The sequence below is a fragment of the Zalophus californianus genome, chromosome X (assembly GCF_009762305.2).
Source record: "Zalophus californianus isolate mZalCal1 chromosome X, mZalCal1.pri.v2, whole genome shotgun sequence".
Taxonomy (NCBI): Eukaryota; Metazoa; Chordata; class Mammalia; order Carnivora; family Otariidae; genus Zalophus; species Zalophus californianus.
Window position 1 is genome coordinate 108,962,316 of NC_045612.1, and position 19,868 is coordinate 108,982,183.

The 19,868-nt window shown below is 44.6% G+C and overlaps 1 protein-coding gene across 6 annotated transcripts in view; it reads left to right on the top strand.

Moving 5' to 3' along the window:
* PCYT1B (phosphate cytidylyltransferase 1, choline, beta) overlaps positions 1-19,868 on the top strand; it is an 80,469-nt gene that overhangs the window by 36,556 nt on the left and 24,045 nt on the right. For 5 of the 6 annotated variants that reach the window (XM_035725832.1, XM_035725829.1, XM_035725830.1 and 2 more), the window contains exons 5-6: positions 6,357-6,499; positions 9,051-9,239. In XM_035725832.1, coding sequence (XP_035581725.1) covers positions 6,357-6,499; positions 9,051-9,239 — 332 coding nt within the window. Of the gene's footprint in view, positions 1-6,356; positions 6,500-9,050; positions 9,240-14,907; positions 15,377-19,868 lie in introns of those variants that run through there. The other variant, XM_035725833.1, reaches the window with a different exon arrangement.

Consider the following 19,868-nt stretch of genomic DNA (forward strand, 5'->3'; position numbering starts at 1 on the left):
GGGATCTCTTACCTGTCCCTGCCCCTGGGCTGTGACTCTGAGTCTGGGCAAAGGGTAGGTCCTGCTCACATTCTCTCACTTGTGCGGTGCCCCTCATTCCTCTCTGGATTCTTTCCCCTCAGTGCAAGGAGGGGTTTTTCTTCCGCCTGGAGGGCAGGAAGCTGCCACTTGGGTAATTTCATGTTTTCCCCACCCCAAGGCTTACAGGAAAATATTCTATACTCTGAGTCCACTCAGCCTCTGGTTCTTCATAATTAAAGGGACACTTCTGGGATTTAGAAAACCCTTTTTGTAGTCCTCAAAGCATGGCTCTTTCAAGTGAAAGCCTTAGCTTTGATAACTATTCTTTCTGAAATCAGCCTTCAAAAGAGCCAGTTTTAGAAGTCAAAAGCTGAATGTAGTGTCCTGTATTCTCAGCTACATTTACGTTCCCCTGAGGTGATGGAGGTCTCCACATCAGTGGGAATGGGGCCTCAGGACAGACATCATCCCCAGAAATGAAAACGACATTGGATAATATTTCAGAAAAGTATTTTGTTATCCATAATATACTTAGTGTCCCTGATGGTGTTTTTGTTGGTTCAAACCCCTTCGGGGCAGCTGGGGAAGCTCCATGCTACCCCCAGCAGGGCTGGTGGTCAGCTCTATACCATGTTCTCAAAAAGGCCTCCCTCCCTCGGTGGTCGGGAGCACTGGGTGAGAACGGAAGGCCCGGCATTCTCAGATCCCAGTCTTGTCTGTAAGGGGCTCCAGGAAAGGAAACCCCACAGCTGGAAACCTTCAGACTTGCAAGACTGCTGAGGAACATGGCAGGAGTAGGAGGGGAGAAGGAAGGGAGATGGTTTATGGCATGGAGTGATGGTTACCTTTCTAAGTCTTTTAAGATCTGAGCTGTGAGCCGGCTGTTCCTTCCCTAAAACTGCCGTGAAGGACCTGGTATAGACCAGTGCTTGTCAGATGTAAATGGGACTGTGGACCCCTACGTGATCTTGCTTTCCTTCTCTTTCCCTTCCTCTCCCGTCCCCTCCCCTCCTGTACAGTTAGCATGCAGTTAGTTCAATAGTTTCAGATGTACAATGCAGTGATTCAACAGTTCTATCCATGACTCAGGGCTCATCACAATAAGTGTGCTCTTAATCCCCATCACCTGTTTCCCCCACCCCCCCCCACCCACCTCCCCTCTGGTAGCCATCTAACTGTTCCCTATAGTTAAGTCTATTTCTTGGTTTGTCTTTTTTTCTTTGTTCATTTGTTTGTTAAATTCCACATATGAATGAAATCATATGGTATTTGTCTTTCTCTGACTTATTTCACCTGGCATAATACCCTCTAGATCCTTCCATGTTGTTGCAAATGGCAAGATTTCATTCTTTTTTATGGAAGAGTAATTTTCCATTGTACATATGTACCACATCTTCATCCGTTCACCTATCAGTGGACACTTGGGCTGCTTCCGTATCTTGGCTATTGTAAACAATGCTGCAGTAAACATCGGGGTGCATATATCTTTCTTAATTTTTTGTATTCTTTGGGTAAACACCCAGTAATACTATTACTGGATCCTCTGGTAATTCTATTTTTAACTTTTTGAGGAACCTCCATAGTCTTTTCCACAGTGGCTGTACCAGTTTGCTTTCCTACCAAGAGTATACGAGGGTTCCTTTTTCTCCACATCCTCGCCTCGACACCTGCTGTTTATTCTGTCTTCGATTGTATCCATTCTGACAGGGTGAGCTGATATCTCAGTGTAGTTGTGATTGGCATTTCCCTGATGACAAGTGATGTTGAACATCTTTTCATGTGTCTTTCGGTCATCTGTATGTCATCTTCATGTCTTCTGCCCATTTTTAATTGGATTGATTTTTTGGTGTTGGTGTTTGTTTTTTGGTGTTGTATAAGTGCTTTATGTATTTTGGATACTAACCCCTTATGGGATACGTCATTTGCATATATCTGCTCCCATTCAGTAGGTTGTCTGTCTTTTTGTTTTGTTGGTTGTTTCCTTCACCGTCAGAAGCTTTTTATTTTGATGTAGTTCCAATAGTTTATTTTTGCTTTTGTTTTCCTTGCCTGCAGGATCTTTTTAAATGCAGATTTGGGTTCATTAGGTCTGGTGGGACCTAAGATCCCCATTTCTTTTTTTTTTAATATTTATTTATTTGACAGAGAGAGAATGAGAGAGGGAACACAAGCAGGGGGAACAGCAGGCAGAGGCAGAGGGAGAGGGAGAAGCAGGCTCCCTGCTGAGCAAGGAGCCCGATATGGGACTTGATCCCGGGACCCTGGGACCATGACCTGAGACAAAGGCAGACACTTAACCGACTGAGCCACGCAGGCGCCCCTAAGATCCCATTTCTAGCTCCTCGGTTGGTAGGTCCTGCAAGTCCACAGAGCTCACTTAGAGTAGCAAGAATCTAGACCAGGTATCTGGTTCACCCAGGGTGAATGGAATCAGCGTTCCCTGGGGGGACAGTTTCTCAGCTACCTTGTCAAGTAAAAGCATGCATTTGGTGGTGGTTTTATTTCTGGGCGAGTAGCCTCTAGTGAGCTAAGAAAAAGTTGCTTTCCCGATTTTAAGGTATAGGAACAGGTCCAATATTTTCCTAACTCAAAGTGATCCAGCACCCTATTGTTGCATAACAAATTACTCCCACATTTAGTGGCTTAAAAGAGCCACTTTATTTTGCTCATGTTTTTGTAGGGCAGGATTTCAGCAAAGGCTTGGCTGGGCGGTTCTTGCTAGGGGTCTCTCAAATGGCTGTACTCAGCTGTTGACTGGGGCTGCCATCATCTGAAGCCCCAGTTGGGCTGGGGGTCCCAGATGGTGCCCTGGCATCTGGCTTGCAGTGGGAGCTCAGCGTGGGGCTGGGGGGAAGACGACACTGCAGCGCCTACCTGTGGCCTCTCCTTGTTGCATGGGCTTCTGAAAGCGTGGCAGCTGCATTACAGGAGTGTGCGTCCTAGGAGGAGGCATTGGAGAGTTAGCAATCTTGACAGAAGCCTCAAGGCTTTTTGCGCCCTAGCCTTGGAAGTGCCGCAGTGTCACTAATACCACATTCTCTTAGTTATGAGCAAGTCATCCCAGGGGACGGGGATTGTGCCCATCTTCAATCGGCCCTGACTCGATCTTCAGATTGAACAGTCTGGTGGTGTTCTCTTTGCCCTGGCAGCACAGGTGGAAGACCACGTGTGACTCTTCATCCACGCAGGTCCCTTGATCTGCTCTGCTGATGGCTCAGCAAGGGAGAGCCACGGCAGAGAAGGCCAGGGCATTCATCCTGAGAGAAAGATGCTCAGAAATGGCCTAAGCACACGCACTGGGCTTTTGCACTCTAATTCAGGTCTCTTTTAAAAGTCAAAAGTCACTTTAAACGAAGCCAGAGATATCGAGGGCATGAATCAAACTTCACAGCGTGCTCTGCTTTGCTTGTCAGAGTACATGTCAAAACCGTCCAGCAAAGCTGGACGAAAGGACGGTGCACAAATGAAGCAGACGGTTGGGCCCCGGTCCTCATCTTCCTGCCAGTACGGCCCTACTACCGCCGAGGCTCCTTCATTAACATGTGCTTGGCTGTGGCTTAAAATAGCTCCAGAAGCAAACACTGCAATTCGGAAAAGCATGACAAAAAGGTTCTCTGAGTGCGCTCATTACTGAATATTTTTAGCAGAGCACTAATTAGGACTTGGAGGAAGCCGGGTGCCTCATTATGTCAGCAGAGGGCTTGGCTTCTTTCAGAGACCTACCTCCCCACCAGCAAAGCAAGTTTGTCCCCGTCTGCAACTTCCAGTCACTCAGCCACGGAGACCTCACTCTGCGGCTTCACAGAAAGGGTGAGCTCATGTCACCAGTGCCTAAGTGACTTGCTGAAATCTGCTAGTAGCTGGAGGATCTTCTGGACGTTTCACCAGGCAGTAGGGGTGTGGGAAAAGTACCTGCCTACTGAACGAGGGGACACAGTGCTCACTAGAAAGCTCCCTGCTGCCCCCACCGAGGTGAGGATGTTGTCTCAGCCCTCCGGCTTGGGACCACTCAGCGTTCCCCCAACCCCCAGAGCCCCCTGCCCAGCTGGCTCGGTTGGGTGCGGTCTAGGTACAGGTGTTGGGATGTTCACACCCTCTGCCTTCGCTTTGGTCTTCTGTGTTCGGGTCCATATTCTCAGAAGGTGATAGGAGTAGTTTCGGACCTAGTGGTAAACGCCAGCTCTGTGCTCCGAGCCACAGAACATTCGAAAGCGGATGCTTTGTCTCACACACGGGCAGTGGCAACCTGCTGCTGCAACCTACATGTGCAGCAGACGCCGGGGGCCCGCTCAGGGCGCCACCCCAGAGGGGGCTGCAACACAGACAAGTCCACCGAGGGCTAACGAATTACAACTGGATTGGGAAAGGCACTTAGAGTCAGTAGTCCTCTTACAGTGCCCGCTTGCCACCCGGGGCTGAGAATTTAAAGGAGAATAGTGCAGGAGCAGTTCCTTCCCTCATGCAGCTTATTGTCAAGTGGGGAGGGCAGGTACTGAAGAAGCTGTTTTATAAAGACCTTGGAATAGTTGAAGGAAAAGAGCAGTGGACCATGGGAGGGAATAAGAAGCCAGAAGAGCTGGCCCAGGGATTGAGAGATTTCTTTGAGGAAGTGACGCTAAAGGTGAAACCCAATGAATGACCAAGAGTTAGCCAGGTAGAGAGTGTGTTTGTGGCACAGGGAGGGGACGGGGCCTGCCCTCTCAGGACGCTGAAGACCAGTGTGGTGGGGCTCAGGCAGGCTCAGTTTGTTGCCCAGCTCCAGAGAATCCAATGAGAATGGGGCCCCTTACAGTGGTGGAGCCCAGGGGCCTTGGCTTAGGCAGTGAGGTTGGGGAGCAGGTCTGCGATGAGACTGGAGAGCGTGCAGGGAAGGGGTAAAGCAAGCCACCGCAGAGCCCAGGTATGGATTTGGATCTGAATCCTGAGGACCGTAGAAAGCCAGTGAAAGATGTTGGGCAGCCCTCTGATTTCTGTTTTGAAAGACTGCTCTGTGGCTCCTGCTATGTGTAGACCAGGGCTGAGGGAATAAAAATCAACATGGCCGGAGACTGGTTTTGAGGCTCTTGATATAATCCTTGAACTAGATGGTGTTCGATGGCTTTAGGTGGAGGATGGAGAAAAGCAGGTGAATCGGGGAGCCTTTTAGGAAGTAGACTGGTGAGTGGAAGGAGATTGGACATGGGGAGTGACGGAGAAGGGAGTGGCACAGATGAGCCCAAGGTCATCTTGTCCGGTCACCTCATTTCTCAGTGTTGGACACTGAGGTTAAGTAACTTGACTTCTGAGGTGTGAGTCTTGCCCAAGTCTCCAAACTGAGAACCCAGCACCCTTGTCCCTAGGCCCTGTCTGTCATGCCATCCCACCCCTGATATCTCTGAATGGCCATAATCATGCTGGGTAGAAAGACCTCACTTGCCAACATGTCGTTTCAGTTGACGACAGGTGTAAGCATTAACCACACCCTTGCCTTGATAACACATGTGACCTCTTGTGGCCCCGTATCAGTGCGCCCAAATGCAGCTTTGAGGACGCTAAGGAAGGTCTGTTAGAACTTGGCATCCTCTGTGCTTATTTTTACTCAGTCGCACGTGTTCTAGATGAAAGGGTCCTGAGTGATGAAACCACCATCCCAGAGTAGACTTTTGTGAGGGAGATAAAATAATCTAGCATCCCAAAGGCATGTCTTCAAATGGGAGATGACGAGATAGTACCTTTTGCGTCTTTTTCCTCAACCGAATGTGATGCAGATTTCCTTAGGGAAGCAGAGGACTTGCCTGCCACGCTGGTGACTCTCTAGTCACTTACTCATTTAATTTGCATTTATCGAGCCCCTTCCATGTGCCAGAAAAAGGCACTGAGCTGGGGGCTGGCCGTTGAGGCATGATCTCTACTTTGAAAATGTTCCCTTTTGACAAGGAGACAGGTATTTAAAATGCGTTTGTTAATGGAAGACGCGTTTGTGTCCTCGAGGCTGTGGCTTCTGCTTGGTGATGTCAGGAAGGACTTGCCAGGAACAACACCTTGAAGCTGGGCCCTGCAGGAGGAGGGGGAAGGCTGCAGCTGGTCTAGGCAGGGAAGGGGGATCCAAGGCAGAAAAGAAGGCCGTGGCCCGAACGAATGCCAGGAGCGCCCAGGGCCCAGGGCCAGGGCGGCGGGCAGGCAGGAAGTGCACGGAGCTGAGCCCGGCCCAGCCAGCTGGCGTCACATGCAGAAGCCGCACTCGCACACCCGGGAGCTGCCACTCTGTCCTGGAAACGAGAGCTCTTGCAGAAAATGGGGCAGCTGAGACCATCTCACTTTTTTTCCTCTTTATCTCCTCTTTACTCTTTGAACAGGAATGTTTGTTCCAACTCAGAGAACGGAAGGCATCTCAACATCAGACATCATCACCAGAATCGTCCGTGACTATGATGTTTATGCCCGACGCAACCTCCAGAGAGGGTACACCGCCAAGGAGCTAAATGTCAGCTTTATAAATGTAAGTGTACCCCCCCCGGCCCCGTGTCCTCCGACGACCACCACACACGCCAGCACTGCCACCGTTTGTTGAGTGCTTGCTGTATGCCTCACAGTGTTCTTTTGTTTTAATTTAAATTCCAGCGCCACGCAGTCCACAAAATGACCCAGTGATGTATTAGCCCCATTTTACAGATGGAGAAACCAGTGTCCAAAGGGCTAACATAAGTCGACCAAAGCCTCTGGTAGTGAGCTCCACGTTTTATAAAGGAGCTGCCTCCCTTCCTCTTGCTCCAACCTCCGTCTTCGAGAGTTCTCAGACTTAACTGAAGGGTGTTTGGGAGATCTGCCGTCCTGAAAGGCAAGCATCGTCTTCTGCTCAAAGGGAAGGAAGGCAGGCAGAGGCAATGAAAAGCTAAACCCAGAGAAAATGAGTTTTAAATTTTTTCGTTTTATTAAGGCCTTACAGATGCTCATTAGAAACCTTAAGAGCCATTTCTTTTTATTGTCCAGAGAGATTACAGCTGCTTAAATAAAGCCTAAAGTCTTCGGCTTCCTTTTGCATTCGTGCCGTATTGTTCCCACAGACCGGCTGTTAGTTTAATAATAGAGCAACTGTTAAAACAATCTTTAAAACAAGCAAAACAGGCTGTTACAAAGCTAAGAGGGCAGTTCACCTCCAGTCCACCAGCCAGAGGTGATGTTAGCGCATCTGGACAACTGTATTTGCCTGGACTCCGAGGAGGTGACAAAGTTGATTAAAACAGGAACCCTTCATCCATACAGAATTTCAGTCCCCTCCAGTAGGTTTTCAAAGAGTGATTTTTCTACAAAACTAGATGCTTATGTGCAGCCATAACTATCCAGCAGCTTAACCACATCGATCCTCGGTGCCTTCTAGATGATGAGGGGTTTATTAATTGTCCACCAGTGGTTATTCCGTGGCTTCACACAAGTCGGGCAACAGAACAGAAAATGTTGGGGTTCAAGTGGCACCAGAACAAGTGGCTGAAAAGAATTCCATCAAAGTGATTATTTGTTATCTTATAGAGAATAAAGCCCTGGTTATTTCAATAATTTAAACTGTCTGTTCTTTTAAATTGAATCCAGTCAGCCATCCAAGCATGTTAAACCATTTCCAAAAGTTATCGCTCATTCTCTCCTAACGGCCTTTAGCTAAGCCGCTTAGCTCAAGAAACCGTGTAGTCAACACGGACATGCTCGCTGCCTTTCCGTGCCAACAGGCTGGCTGCCACTCACAGACAGGGTCGAATGTGCTGGACGGGCACATCGATGAAGCACAGGGCCTCAGAGGAGGCAGGAATTTGCCAGTGGCCAGTCACCCAGTCCAAGTCCCGCCGCTTAGACACAGGTGACACTGTGCTCAGAGGGGGCCTGGCCGAGGCCCCTCAGGCAGAGTGGAGGTGGCGGCCGGTCGCTCTGGCCCGGGTTGGCCCTGACAGCGGCACGTTACCCGGAGCTCACACCCCACCCTGAGGCTGCAGTCCAGTTTGGAAGGTCTGAATCTGGGAATCCTGCCCCAGTTTTGCAATATTTCAGGTGTCTCAAGAAAATTCTGAGATAGGAACTTCAGTCCCGTATACTGAAGAAGAAAACCTTATTGCCCTGTGAGGAGAAAATATATCATGACTTCATGGAGGGGAAGACCCTCCATGTCACGTACTTTTCGTGGTTTGATAGCACTCTCATCGGGTAACACGAGGAAAGGCTTACGCTGCTTCATCAGAATCAAACAGCCAACACACACTGCGCTTTTACTTTTAAAATGCCAGGCTTTGTGCCAAGCACTTCACGTGCGTAATCTGACCTAATTGTTACAGCAACTTGATGGGGTAGGGATGGTAATTATCCCCATTTTACAGAGGAAGAAACTGAAGTTTAGAGATGGCCCGTGACTTGCCCAACATACAAGGCCTTCCACGCACACGGGAATAGCACTGCTGCATAAGGGCTATAAGAAGGACAAAAATCTCAGTCCAGAGAAGCTATCAGGACAAAAGCTGTCTTCATCACCAAGGAAATGGATACAGTTCAGTTAGCTTAATGGAAAATATCATTGCAATGAAAATTACAGTGTCACACATGGCTTTTAAGGCCCAGCCAGTGGCCGATTTCAACCAGTACTGGCTTTAACAGTGTCCCAGTAAAACCGAGAACTTGGGTGGCTTCTGAGTGACCATTCTATGGACAATCCATACTTTTGTCTAAATCCCAGGAGAATTGGGGGGGGGTGTTTGTCCAATAGCTACCTGTAATAAACAGTAAATATGTATTTTTGGTTCTTATATAAGTGACTTCAACTCTGATGTTTACAAAAAAGAATATTAAAATCACTTGTATTTCATTTTACATATCCAAGTAGACTCATGACAAACGACTTCTCTTACAAGAGATGTGCCTCCCGTCAATCTAGCCCTTGGAAATAGCAACATCCTGACTCTTCAGGTTAAGAACAAACACAAGTTGAAATAAAGTGACCATTAGTGTGAATGACTGGTCTCTCTCATGCCCTCTGGGATAAATCTCTTTTTTCTCTTTTCATTTTTGACCAGGAAAAGAAGTACCGCTTCCAAAACCAGGTAGACAAGATGAAGGAAAAGGTCAAGAATGTCGAGGAGAGATCAAAGGAATTTGTCAACAGAGTGGAAGAAAAGAGTCATGATCTAATTCAGAAGTGGGAAGAGAAGTCGAGGGAATTCATTGGCAACTTCCTAGAGCTGTTTGGGCCTGATGGCGCATGGGTATGTAATTATTTCACTTGGCCCTGCAGTGATGGACGTTTTTGCTTTCTCTTCATTTTCATGGCTCCACTCAAGGGTGTCCCTTATCTCAGTCCAACATGGGCATCAGCCTGAGTAGCTTCAAGTCCACGTCATTTATTTAGTTTCGGCTTTATCCCTCAATAAGGCACCCGATAGCACCCAGAGCCAGTTCTGCTGTTTCTATGTCTTGTCCAGACCTTGAAGCCATTTGGTAAATGTTGAATGTCTGTTACTGCAGAGGTTGGTTCTTTAGCTCATCGTAGTCTTTCAGTTGGAAATGAGGCAAAGCTTTTCGGGTGAGAGTCAAGTGGGTCAGTGGTGTCATGGCATTTGTGTTGTGAGATAAAGCTAATGGGCTCTTGGATCCACCAGGGGAGAAGAGGGCAACAGAAACCCAGCTGCCTTGGCCAGCTTTTTGGTCAGGAACCTTCCTCTTCCATTGCATGTAAGAGAGAGAGAAAGAAGAGGTAGGATTTTGCCCTGCATCTGTGGCTGTCATGCCCCGATTTTCCCGTTTTTCCATGGTATATAGGTGTTGGGATAAAGTATGCAAGTCTTAGGGAACTGAGACCATGATCTAAATCTTAGAGAAAGTGTAGAGGGTCTCTTCTAAATTCTATAGACAATTCTGAGTGGAAGCTATGAAAAGAGAAAAGAAATTTCTGGAAACCACCTCATACTCCATTGGTATTTCTATTGTGCATGTACTTCGAGAGTAAAGAAGCAGTATTGTCAAAGCATTAATGAGGGTTCTATCAAAGAGATCTTTTAAAGCTAGCCTTCCTTTTTAAAACCAAACGAAGCGATTCCATTTGATTTCCTTGATTTTAAGTAGCCTAGATTTTCTATTATGACATGAGAAGTCTCTAACAAAATCCACTTCGGCTTAATTATTTTATTGATGGGTTGTCACTGCTGCCTCTGCTCATTTGAGCTGGTTCATTATAGGATTATCTAAAAGTAAAACACTCAATTAGTAATAGAAAAAGAACAATGTTTGAGAAGTTGGAAGAGATGCTTTGCTTCAAGTCTAGTGGCCTCTAAATGATTATAGAGGTGGGTGTTGTAGGCCAATCAGGTCCTACTGGCTGAGTCTGAGAGGGGTAGAGGGTTTGCAAGGGGCTGCTTGAGCTTTCAATGACTTTTAGAAAGAGCTAGCAATAGTGGAGGAGCCAAGTGCTGGGTTCCTTTTCACTCTCCATGTGGGCCTGTTCAAGTTTTCGGCTCAAATCAGTTTAATTCACGGGCCATTTATTCATGTGCTTGTATTTGCACAGTGCTAGGAAGAACGTGAAGAGAAGGTGCAGAACTTGGTCTCTGGGCTTCCATGGCATCTATAACAAAGTGTAGAATTTCCCGTTAGTGTGTACTTTAATAGTTCACATTTTCACAACCTATGTTCAGGGGCTGGACAAACAGCTAGTGGGTTTTTTTTTTTTTTTAAATGAAACCATGTGGGTATTCACTTCCTTATAGGGATTCAGAAATGTGTCTCTGCAGAGAAATGTGTCTCTGGTATTGTAACTCAAGGGGGTGGATATTTTCTCCACTTGGAGTGAGCATAGGCAGGGAAGGAAGAGAATGTCTATGATTTATAGATTTTAGTTGTTTCAGGCTCCCAGTGAAGGTGAAATAGTAGCTGGAATTGTTCTAGAGGAGTCTGGTGACAGCTAGCTGCGGTGATTTTTAAGAAATGAAACCCAGTTTCGAGTCTGGAGGTTTTTCTTTTTAAAACTTGCTATTAGTGTCAAAACTGTTATTAACATTAATTTACCATATCAGCCAGACTTAGACATTGCTTTTTTTCTGTTGACATTAAAAGTACAGGAATAGTTACAAGGATGTTAAACGCCAAGATAAGTAATTTGCTTTTCATGAATATGCTATTATTATAATAATTCTTTATTTGTGGATTTGGGACTAGAACTCATTTCTTAAAATAGAGGATCTGCATTACCTGCAAATACAGTACTGTTACAAATTACCCCAACTTGGAGAAGTACAAAATAGAAGGACTTAAAGTACAGAACTTGGTATGACAGAACTGGTATGCGGCTCTGTATGTAGCTTTTTATAGTGGGTATTCCATAAATGTGTCTGGATCGGATAGATTCATGGGTGCGGGAGAGAGACCTATTCACAGAACCTTCTAGCGTCTGCAATGATGAGGTTTAACCCTCTGAATTTAGCTCTATATCATATATTTAGTTTGATACAGATATATACCTTTAGCCTTTTATTGCTTATGGTGCTTGGTTCAACTTGGGCGTGGATCAAATTCAGTTGGCAGAATGGGTTTGCTGGGCCTTCCACAACATTCTAAAATTTCTTTCCAGGAGGGCATGACCTCCAGGTTGCCATGTGCACACCACTGGCCACTGTTACTCCCTGCCACCTCCTCCAGCCTGACCTTTCTGCTGCCCACCTGGACGCAGCAGTTGTGTTTGCTCCCTATGGTAGAGTCTTACCTTCTCCCCCAAGGGACCTCATGCTTGCTATGAAGAACTGTGATCAAAAATCCACACCCTTCCATTCCAGCAGAGTGCGAAGTGGTGCTGATGACCATGCTGTTACAGTTTAGAAGTTGTATGTCAGGTTAAAACTTTTCCAAAGCCTTTTTATATCTACTTTACCCATTTTAACCAAACAATGAAAGGAGTATTGTAGCTGTGTTCTAGATAAAGTAACAAAGGCCTAGGAAAACTATGAACTTTTGGAGTTTGGAGGTACTGGGATGGAGCCTGGGCCCAAGCCTCTTTCTCCTGACCAGCACTGTATCACCCACCATCGGACTGTCCCTTGGAGGCACTTTCCTTCACCCTGCTTGGGTTAGGGTATGGAATTGTGGAGAAACAGATGTACCAAAACTGCTCTAAGGCTCTGTGACAAAGCCCGTTGCCAAAATGCCACTTCAGGCTGGCTCATCTAGATTCAGGACAGGTAGTGTCAGCTTGCCTCTTAAGCAAGCAGAAATCATGGTATCCCTGGTGATATTATCTATTGGCGAGTAACAAATTACCCCAAATTAGTGACTTAAAAACAAATATTACTTCACACAGTTTCTGCAAATCAGGAAGCAGCTTAGCTGAGTGGTTATCATTCAGGGTCTCTCATGATGTTGCAGTCGAGAGGTCAGCTGGGGCTGGAGGATCCTCTTCCGCATCTTGTGACTGGGAACGAGGTACCCCAATTCCTCCCCGCGTTGGGCCTTTGCACAGGCTGCCCGAGTGTCTTCATGACAAAGAATCTGGCTTCCCCCTGAATAAGTGATAGAGTATTCAAGAGAAAAGCTATAGTCTTTTAAGACTAATACCTGAAGTGACAATCCCTTTATGCCATATTGTAGTGGTCACACAGACAATTGGTGGATATAGTGGGAAGATACCACACAAGGATGTGGATAAATCCAGGAGGTGGGGCCTTGGGGGGGGCATCATTGCTATAAGAGAGGATATATTCCCAGGTATTCAGTCTGATGGGATTATCAGAGCTTAAAAGGTTGGTTTTTCATTTTCCCACCTATAGCTTTACTTATTTAACTACTTGATCCATTTTTTTTTTGTGCTTGATTCTTGTGACTAGTCTTCACTCACACTCAGAAGACAGCCTGTAACCCAACCACAGCTTCCAAGGGAAGCCTTCCCCACAGAGACTTAGTATTACCTCTCTTTGTCTTTCAGAGACAAACCCTCCAGCCTATCCTCAAGGGAGAGGCTTTAAAGGAGCTGAATTCTGAAGCTCTGTTGCCATGTTGGAGGCAATGCTATTCATTTCCAAGGGATTCAGGTTCAGGGAGCCAGGATCATGGGATGCTAAATCAGCTTTTGGGGTTTGCTTTTGGGGTAGGGCCTTCCTAGTGAAACTTGGTTATTTTTGTTCGAAGTGTCAGACACATTCCTTTTAAACATTGTGCCCTAGCCACATAGGCTACATTTTAAAAACATTTAGTATCATTTTTAATGATCTGCCGCTGTAGTCCTTTTTTTCTTTAAGATTTTATTTATTTATTTGACAGAGAGAGACACAGCGAGAGAGGGAACACAAGCAGGGGGAGTGGGAGAGAGAGAAGCAGGCTTCCCGCTGAGCAGGGAGCCCGACGCGGGGCTCGATCCCAGGACCCTGGGACCATGACCTGAGCCGAAGGCAGCCACTTAACGACTGAGCCACCCAGGCGCCCCTGCCGTCCTTAATTGACTTTGAACCATAGACTTGTTTCCCATTTGAAATGAAAATGCATTCATTGTGTTTTACAACATGAACATAGACCTTTTCCTGGAGCACCAAGAGAGAATAACCTTGGGTCAGGTCCAAGTTTTTAGTTCATCCCGGACCACAAACACCCCCGGCCCCAATCCAGTCAGTTGGGTGGATGCGTATGCAAACAAAACAGGCATTTGCATCTAATACAGGAGATACCGTTTTTAAAAAAGCTTGATGATGTGTTTTTCAAAAATAACAGATTTACATGATGTGAGGTCCACTACTAATTTTTTCAAACTGTGATAAAATGTACCTAACAAAATTAGCATTTTAGCCATTTTAAGCGTACCATTCAGTGGCGTTAAATATATTCATAGTTGTGCAACCATCACCACTATCCATTTCCAGAACTTCTGCATCATCCCGTATTGCAATTCTGTACTTATTATATAATCTGCCCCCACCCAGTCCCTGGGAATCCCCCTTCTAACTTTCTGTATCTGTGAGCTTGACTACTTACTCTAGTGGAGTCCTACAGTGTTTTGTCCTTTTATCTGGCTAATTTCATTTAACATAATGTCTTCAAGATTGAACCAATATTGTAGCATGTATCAGAATTTCATTCCTCTTTAAAGCTGAATAATACCTCTTTGTGAAAGAATTTTATTTGCTTATCTTAAATCACTGGCCTGAGAGGCAGGCATCTAAATGAACACACAGCTTAGGAGCCTGCTGGGCTAGTCTCTAGGGACAGAGGCTGGCAGATGCCATCTTTCACTTCTCCTTTACCTCACTCCAGCTTACTGGCATTTCCCAGAAAGGAGCTTGTACCCTCCTTTGGTACCCCCGTCTTGTAGCCACCAAGGGGATACCTTGAGATCTCCTGGATCTGGTAGCCAGTGCGACTTCTGCTCCAGGGTCCCTTAAGACTGACCAACTGAGAAAGTATTCTCAACCATCTACCACCCCCAGGGCATAGCAAGAGATTAGAGACCCATCTTTCTTTGAAATAAATCTTTTAGCTTATCTTCATAGCTGTGGCTGGAGGGGCAGGCTTCTAATTAAACATCCATCTAAGGGCCGACCATAATTCTCTCCAGAGACCTTGGAGGGCTGGTGCTAACTTCACACTTTATTCCACCCACCAGAGCACCAGTAGCTCCTGGAGAGGAGATTGCACATGTGTCTGGTGTCCTGGTCTTTGGGGCCGCCACCCTACGGACACTCATTGATCTCCTACCTCTCTCTGGTGGCTAGCCACCACCCCCAGGGCACTGCCCAGACAGTAGGCTGAGTTATACCCCCAGTCTTTCTATGAAAGAGCCCTATTCATTTATCCAAGAGCTGGGGCCTAAGCAAGCCTTTTGGTTTGGCACAGATCTAGGGACCTAATAAGGACTGGCGCCATTGGTCATCATCTTTGCATTCACCCTCTGTCTTGCTCCAGGTCACCAATATCTACTAGAAAGGAACTTGTACACAGGTGAGGTGTCCTGATTTTTAACAACCGCCATGGACAAGCACCTCTAGATGACTGGACTCTGGTGCTCAGCAGGACTTAGCTTGCAGTGTATACAGAGGCGTGCCTCATTCTGTTGCGCTCTACTTGATATTATTTGCAGATAGTGTGTTTTCTACAAATTGAAGGATTGAGGCAACCATGCACTGAGCTCATCTATTGGCACCATTTTTCCAACAGCATTTGCTTATTTCATGTCTGTGTCACATGTTGGTAATTCATGCAATATTTTTTATATTTGTTAAAGTGACCAGTGGTCTTTGATGTTACTATTGTAATTGTGTTGGGACACCATGAATCGTGTGCAGATAATACAGCGACCTTAATTGATAAATGTCTGTATTCTGGCTGCTCCAGTGACCAGTTTTTTCCTCATCTCTCTCCCCTTCCTTGGGCTACTTATTCTCTGAGACACAACAATACTGAAATGAGACCAGCTGATAACCTTACAGTGGCCTCTCAGTTTTTAAGCAAAAGGAAGAGTCACAGGTCTCTCACTTTAAATCTAAGGCTAGAAATGCTTAAATTTAGTGAGGAAGGTATGTTGAAAGCTCGGCCACTCGTACCCAAAGGAAAAGTTCTTGAAGGAAATTTAAAGTGTTACTCAAGTGAACACAGAAACAATAAGGAAGCAGAACAGCCTTCTTGCTGATACGCAGAAAGTTTTAGTGGTCTGGATAGAAGACCGGACAACCAGCCACCACATTCCCTTAGGCCAAAGCCTAATCCGGAGCAAGGCCCTACCTCTCTTCTGTTCTGTGAAGGCTGAGAGAGGTGAGGAGGCTACAGGAGAGAAAATCTGAAGCCATCACAGGTTGGTTCATGAGGTTTAAGGCAAGAAAACATAATAATAGTATAAGGTGAAGCAGCAAGTGCTGATGCAGAAGCTGCAGCCAGTTATTCTGAAGCTTTAGCTCTGGAAATGCATGAAGGCGGCTACGCTAAACAGATACGCAACGTAGACGAAACAGCCATCTATTAGAAGTGGCTACGTAGGACTTTCATAGCTAGAGAGGGGAGCTGAAATTCTGGCTTCAAAGCTTTAAAATAGAGGCTGACTCTCTGCTTAGGGGCTAACCTAGCTGAGGACTTTAAGTTAAAGCCACGGCTCATTTTCCATTTCAAAAATCCTTGAGCCCTTAAGAATTATGCTATATCGACTCTGCTTGTGCTCTATAAACGGAACAAAGCATGGATGACAGCACATCTGTTTACTACATGGTTTACTGAATACTGTAAGCCCACAGAAAAAAAGATCGCTTTAAAAATACTACTGCACATTGACAACGTACCTGGTCACCCAAGGGCTCTGGTGGAGATGTGAAATGAGATTAATGTTGCTTTCCTGCCTGCTCACACAATATCCCTTCTTCAGCCCATGGATCAAGAAATCACTTTGACTTTCAAACCTTATGATTTAAGAAACCCATTTCCTAAGGCTCTAGCTGCCAGAGCTAGTGATTCTCCTGATGGAGCCAGGCAAAGTCAACTGAAAACCTTCTGGAAAGGATTTAACATCTTAGTTGCCCTTAAGGACATTTGTGATTCATTGGAAGAAGTAAAAATATCAACATTCATAGGAGTGTGGAAAAAGTGGATTCTAACCATCACAGATGATCTTGAGGGCTTTTGGATGCCAGGGGAGGAATAGACTGCAGATGTGGTGGAAAGAGCAAGAGAATAATTAGAAATAGAGCCTGGAGATGGGAATGAACTGCTACAATCTCCTGACAAAACTTTAAGAAGCAACTGCTCATCTGTTACAGATGAGCAAAGAAAGCAGTTTCTTGAGATGGAATCTACTCCTGGTGAAGATGCTGTGAAGACTGAAGTGACGACAAACCATCAAGAATATTACATCAACTTAGTTGAGCCAACAGTAGCGGGGTTTGAGAGGATTGACTCCAATTTGGGAAGAAGTTCTACCGTGTATAAAATGCTGTCAGACAGCATCGCATGCTACAGAGAAATGGTTGCTGAAAGGACAGTTGAGATGGGACTTCATTGCTGTCTTAAGAAATCGCCACAGCCACCCTAGCCTTCTACCACCACCCTGATCAGTAGGCAGCCATCAACACTGAGGCAAGACCCTCCACCAAGAAGGAGATCATGACTTCCTGAAAGCTCAGAAAATGGAGTGCCTATTTTAACAACAAAGTATTTTTAAATTAAGACTTCTATACTGTTTTTTAGACATAATGCAATTTCAAATTTAATAAACTACAGTATAATGTAAACGTAACTTTTGCATGCACAAGGAAACCAAAAAATTATTTTGGCTTGCTTCATTATTCACTTTATTGTGGTGATCTGGAACCGAACCCACATTATCGCTGAAATACACCTATATCTGCATATTTTAAAAGCTGGTGCCTGAGGGTCTGGCTTCCAATCAGCTGAATCTAGGTGCTCACTGAGATCCTCCCTTTGGGGACACTGACAGGCCTTGGTACACCCTCCACTACTGGGATCCACTAAAAATAAAATACACTATTTGGACAATCATAAAGGTTTGAGAGATAACCCAAGAGCTGTGGGAAGGTTGAATGGTAACTTTCATCTCCGCCATGAGGTTTCTCCTTCCGCATGGGTGGAGGTGGCTGTTATATCTAATGCACAGAAACCAACACAGAGTATCAAGGAAACTTGAGGAATATGCTCAAAATTAAAAAGAAAACCTCAGAGAAAGTCCTTAATGAGACAGAGATAACTGATTTACTTAATAAAGAGTTCAAAATATGGCCATAAAGATGCTCACTGAACTTGGGAGAAGAATGGATGAACACAGTGAGAACTTGAACAAAGAGAAAATATAATCAAGTATCAAACATGCTGAGCAAACTGGACAGCTAATGGATGCAAAAGAATGAAACTGGACCACCTTCTAATACCATACATAAAATGAACTCAAAATGGATTAAAGACTTCAATGTGAGACTTGATACCATAAAAGTCCTTGAAGAGAACATAGTCATTTCTTTGACATTAGCCATAACATCATGGGACAACATCAAAATTAAAAGCTTTTGCATGGAAAGAGAGACCATCAACAAAACAAAAGGGCAACCTACTGAATTGAAGTAGATATTTGGAAAGGATATGTAAAAAAATGTATACAACTTATACAACTTACCACCAAAAAAACCAATCCAATAAAAAAAAATGAGCAGATGACCTGAACAGACATTTTTCCAAAGAAAAATACATGTGGCCAACAGACACATGAAAAAATATGCAACCTCACTCACCCTCAAGAAACTGCAAATCAGAGCCAATGTGACCTATCATCACCTCACAGTCAGAATGGCAGTTATCAAAACCACAAGAAATAACAAGTGTTGCCTAGGATGTGGAGAAAAGGAAACACTTGTACGTTGTTGGTGGGAATGTAAATTGGTACAGCCACTATGAAAAACAGTGTGGAGGTTCCTCAAAAAATTAAAAACAGCAATACTACTATACAACCCAGTAATTCCATGTCTGAGTATTTAACCAAAGAAAACAAAAACACTCATGTGAAATGTTATGCACCCTATGTTTATTGCATTTATAGTCAAGAAATGGATCCAACCTAAGTGTTCACTGATACACAAATGGATAACTGTGTGCTGTGCATAAAGATATGTATACACACAAATATGTACACACACACAATGGAATATTGTTCAGCCATAAAGAATGAAATCTTGCCCTTTGCATCAACATGGATGGACCTAGAGGGTATTATGCTAAATGAAATAAGTCAGACAAAAAAGACAAATACTATATGATTTCACTTTTATGTGGAATCTAAAAACCAAAATGAAAAAAAACCCTCATAAATACAGAGAAGAAACTGGTGGTTGCTGGGAGCAGGGTGGATGAATTATGTGACGGGAATAAAGAGGTACAAACTTCCAGTTATAAATTAGGTGACAGGGATAAAAAGTACAGTATAGAGAATATAGTCAATAGTATTGCAATAACTTTGCATGGTGACAGATGGTGCCTACACTTATCATGGTGAGCATTTCATAATGCATATACTGGTGAATCATTGTGCTGTACACCTGAAATAAAATATTTTATGTCAACTATACTTAAAAAAAAGCTGAAGACAAATAAACGGAGAGCTACCTCTTGCTCATGGATTAGAAGAATACTGTTAAAATATCCATATTTCCCAAAGCAATCGATAGATTCAATGCAATCCTTATCAAAATTCAATGGCATTTCTTTTTTACAGAAAGAGAACCAACAATCCTAAAGCTTGTATGGAACCACAAAAGACCCCAAATGGCCAAAGCAATCTTGGGAAAGAATAACAAGGCTGGAGGCATCATGCTCCCTGATTTCAACTATATTACAAAGCTACAGTAACCAAAATAGTATGGCATTGGTATTTAATACAAATATAGATCAATGGAACACAGTAAAGAGTCCAGAAATAAACCCACACATACATGGTTAATTCAATTACTACAATGGAGCTGAGAATATACAATGGGGAAAGGACAGTCTGTTCAGTAAATGGTGCTGGGAAAACTAGGTAGCCACATGCAGGAAGATTGAAACTGGACCACTATCTTACTTGAATGTAAGGCTTGAAACCATAAAACTCCTAGGAGAAAACAAAACTCCAAGGAGCTCTTATAAGCTCCTTGACATCTGTCTTGCCGGTTAGGTTTAGTGTGACACCTAAAGCAAAGGCACCAAATGCAAAAATAAATAAGTGGAACTACATCAAACTAAAAAGCTTCTGCACATAGGAAACCATTAACAAAATGAAAAGGTATGCTACTGAATGGGAACAAATATTTGCAAATCATATGTGATAAGGGGTTAATCAAAATAAGATGTCATACAACTCAACAGTACAAAAAGAAACAATGTGATTTAAAAATGGGCAC